The following is a 3,750-nucleotide window of genomic DNA, read 5'->3' as shown; positions in this document are numbered from 1 at the left end:
AGAGAATAAAGAAAGTCACTCAGTCATGTCCGACTCTTTGCAACCCCATGGACTATAGAGTCCACAGAATTCTGCAGACCAGATTACTGGAGTGGGTAGCCGTTCCCTTCTCCAGGGGATCTTCCCAGTCCAGGGATCAAAGCCAGGTCTCCCACACTGCAGATGGATTCTTTACCAGCTGAGCTATGAGGAAAGCCCTGTTACTGTTGCTCTCAGTTACTGCTACTTTCAAAAGTAACAGTACAAGTCCAAGCAGGGTTGCTCACTACAAGTTCTTGAAGACTGCCCCATATGCTAATACTGACGAAATGCTACAGGGGAGCGTCAGCCCCCGGGTCTGGACGCACAGTCACCGCCGGTCACTGCGTGTGACACTTCTCTGCTGCTACCCACTACCTGCTCAGAGCTGCAAGTCTGAGTGCTTTCTATCCCTCCCTCAGTATCACTGAGAAGCAGCAATAACTTAGTTCCTTATCTGAGGCAGCCAGCAGGATGGCCACAGGGAAATCAAAGGCGGGGTGCGGGGTGAGGGTGGGGAGAGCAGCAGCAGGAGCAAACAACTTCCCGGTTTCTCTTTGCAGCTTGAGAAACTCTCTAGGGGTTAGTGGGAGCTTTCAAGTTGCTTTATTTTGCTTAGTCCCCGAGATCTGTGACTGGTGGGACACAGCCACCAGGGGGATAAACAGTGGTTTCTCTTGCCCCAAAGGGTCAGGGGCCAGCTATTCAGAAGGAAGTTAGTCTTTCATCTGGCCAGACGGCTCCCACAGCAACTCGGATGGTAGGTCAGGAGGCCGTTCCCTCCCCTCCCAGGAACTCAGTCAGTGGTAAGTCAGCGACGTATTTAACCAGTTGTGTCCATTTGATACTTAGGGTGGTTTCACTTTTGCAAACATTTATTTATACCCTTCGAGAGAAGAACTCAGACTTCTCTGCCTATCACAGGAAGCTGTTTACAGAGGGTGAGCAAACTTTTTAAACACATAGGGACTATGACTGACACCAGTTTTGTGAAACTGAACCCTGGTACTTAGTTCTCTTTAATTGTGTTTTTTCTTATATAGCTTCAAGTAGGCAAGTCTTGTTTCTACCAAGAGAATGAAATTGTATGAAGAAGGGTAATATTTACTTTTGTCTCCCTGTGGTAGCTGGCATACTACTAAACACCCTAAGTGCTTAATGAAGGGATGAGTTATAGCAGCTGTGCTCAGGATGCAGGGGCATGTTAAAGAAATGTTTATTTTAAATCTTCTGAGTTGCAGACCTGCTCTGGCTAAAATAAACACCAGAAAAGGACGAGTGTGGCTTCAGGGGCTCTAGTCCTGTGTGCTGTTTCATCCAGGACCACACAGCTGCATGAAGGGAAAATAACCTTTCATTTCTCCCCAGGGCAGCCTGAAGATGGCTAATTACACATCAGCACCAGAGGATGACTATGATGTCCTCATAGAGGATGATCTGAGTAACAACGAAATAGAACTATGCACCCCATACGACCCCAAGATTCTCTCAGCCCAGCTGGTGCCTTACCTCTACACTACAGTGTTCGTGGCTGGCCTCCTGGACAATATCTTGGTTGTGTTTATCCTGGTAAAATATAAACGATTCAAGCAAGCAGAAAATACCTGTTTCTTCAACTTGGCATTTTCTAACTTGTGTTTCTTGCTCACTCTGCCATTCTGGGCTTACGCGGCCTCTCGTGGGGAGGGCTTTGATGACCCCCTGTGTAAAATTCTCCTGCTGCTCTACTCCGTAGGCCTGTACAGTGAGGCCTTTTTCAATGTCCTTCTGACTGTGCAAAGATACCAGGAGTTTTTCCGTGGGAGAAGGCGTTTCTCGGACTGCAGGCCTATGGCTAGCAGAATCTTTATAAGTGCTCTACTGTGGGTCACAGCCATTCTGGTCACTTTGCCTGAACTTGTTTTTTACAAACCTCAGATGGAAAGCCAGAAATACAAGTGCTTCTTTATTGGACTTCACTTCTTACCAGCTGATGAGACATCCTGGAAGCACTTTCTGACCTTAAAGATGAACATTTTGGGATTTCTTTTGCCACTGTTTGCTCTTGTATATTGCTGCATGCGAATGGTGAGAACATGCCAGTTCAGGCAGAGGAACTATGACCTTTGCAAGCTTGTTTCCACCATAACCGCAGTTTTCCTTCTGATGTGGGGACCCTACAATATTGCACTTTTCCTGTCTGCTTTCAACGAACAGCTCTCCCTGCATGGCTGTGGGAATAGTTACAACTTGAACAAAACCATTCAGATCACCAGAATCATCGCTGCCACCCACTGCTGCATCAACCCGCTCCTCTACGTGTTTCTTGACAAGGCATTTAGGAAACACCTCGGCCACCTTTGCCACCTGTGCAGTGACACTGCACCTCAACCCACTGAGGACCCTGCCCAAGGCACCTCGGGGGAAGAATATCACCTTGCTACCTAAATGGAAACTAGCTCCTGTCAAAGGCAGGATAAATAAACATCAATTTTTCACTCATAGCCTTGTTCTGTCCAATAGTTTTTTACACATTTGTATATAAAATAGGATACAGGGAGAAAAAGGGGAGGTGAACAAACGTCCACCAAGCATTGAATTTGTCTCAGGCAATGTGCTAGGCTCTTGACAAACGTGAGCTCCTCCACATCTCACTCCTTGCTCATGATATGGGTGGAATTAGTCTCCTTTCTCTGGGGAGGAAACAGGCTCAGAAATGTGTCTATGACCACATAGCTGGAGAGTGGCAAAGCTGGGACACAAACCCACAAACCTAGTGCGATTCACTCCAGAATCTATGCTGTGGCCAGCACACCAAACTTTCAAAATTCAGGTGAGAAAATACATAAAGAAAATATGCACTTCTAAAACCAACTGGACCACATCCTGAAAGAGAAGCAACCTACTCACACAGAAGTAATTTATCAGGCACCTTTCCTTTCATGTAACTGAAAGAGTTGGCTAGCTGGAGGCTCTGGATAAAAAGAGGAAAACAGACTTTCTCTGTGGAAAGTACTCTGGGTCTTCTTGGCTACGTGCCACACCCCCAATGAGCCCAGATAACCCCAACCTCTGAGCCTCCCAAGGTTTCTAATACTTCCTCCTATTTAACAATAGTAAATGTAAGGTTATGTCTAGAAATCTTTAACACAAGGCATGCTTTGTTCTTTTCAGTGTAACATACACCCCAGGCCTCACCACATGTAACTACAAAATGCCACAATACAAATTTGCCGGGTGCTATCTAGTGCCTGTTTTCTGTTATATATCCCAAGTAGAGGTGACAGCTTAAATTTGGGATGACTATGGACAACAACCTCTCACCTCCATCACAGAGGAGGGAGGAGGAAGAGGTGGCAGCTGGGAGAGATCTCACAGTAAGCCCAGGCTATACCAATCACTGGCTCTTCTGCGTCCTCACAGGGTAGTATGGATGAATCGTGTCCTACAAAACATTTATATGTTGCAGTCCAAGCTACAGTATGATGGTATCTGGAGATGCACACTTCGTGGGTAACTTGGTTTAGATGAGGTGGAGCCCTCAGGAAGGGATTCATGTCTTTTAAGAATAGACACCAGAGAATCTGTGCTCTCTCTGCACCATGGGAGGACACAGCAAGAAAGTGGCCATTGGCAAGCCAGGGAGAAAGCCTGCACCAGAATTCCACTGGCACCAGAATTCCACCTCAATCTTGGACCTTCCAGCCTTGAGTACTGTGAGAAATAAGTTTCTGTTGTTTAAGCCACCAAGTC

At 46.5% G+C, this 3,750-nt stretch overlaps 1 protein-coding gene across 5 annotated transcripts; it reads left to right on the top strand.

The window, feature by feature from the left end:
* The first annotated feature begins 557 nt into the window (after nt 1-557).
* Nucleotides 558-2,499, top strand: CCRL2 (C-C motif chemokine receptor like 2). Of its 5 annotated transcripts, none has more exons than XM_061129224.1 (2): nt 558-824; nt 1,392-2,499. In XM_061129224.1, exon 2 carries the CDS (start codon nt 1,399-1,401, stop codon nt 2,443-2,445), a length of 1,047 nt encoding a protein of 348 aa, XP_060985207.1. In that variant the 5' UTR covers nt 558-824; nt 1,392-1,398; the 3' UTR covers nt 2,446-2,499. The 5 variants fall into 5 exon arrangements, with proteins under 5 accessions (XP_060985207.1, XP_060985204.1, XP_060985205.1 ...); XM_061129221.1 differs by having other exon boundaries at nt 559-778; nt 1,387-2,499; XM_061129222.1 differs by having other exon boundaries at nt 559-824; nt 1,387-2,499.
* The last annotated feature ends 1,251 nt before the right edge of the window (nt 2,500-3,750 follow it).

The sequence above is a fragment of the Dama dama genome, chromosome 24 (genome assembly GCF_033118175.1).
Source record: "Dama dama isolate Ldn47 chromosome 24, ASM3311817v1, whole genome shotgun sequence".
Lineage (NCBI taxonomy): Eukaryota > Metazoa > Chordata > Mammalia > Artiodactyla > Cervidae > Dama > Dama dama.
This window is presented reverse-complemented; position numbering and strand designations above follow the sequence as displayed.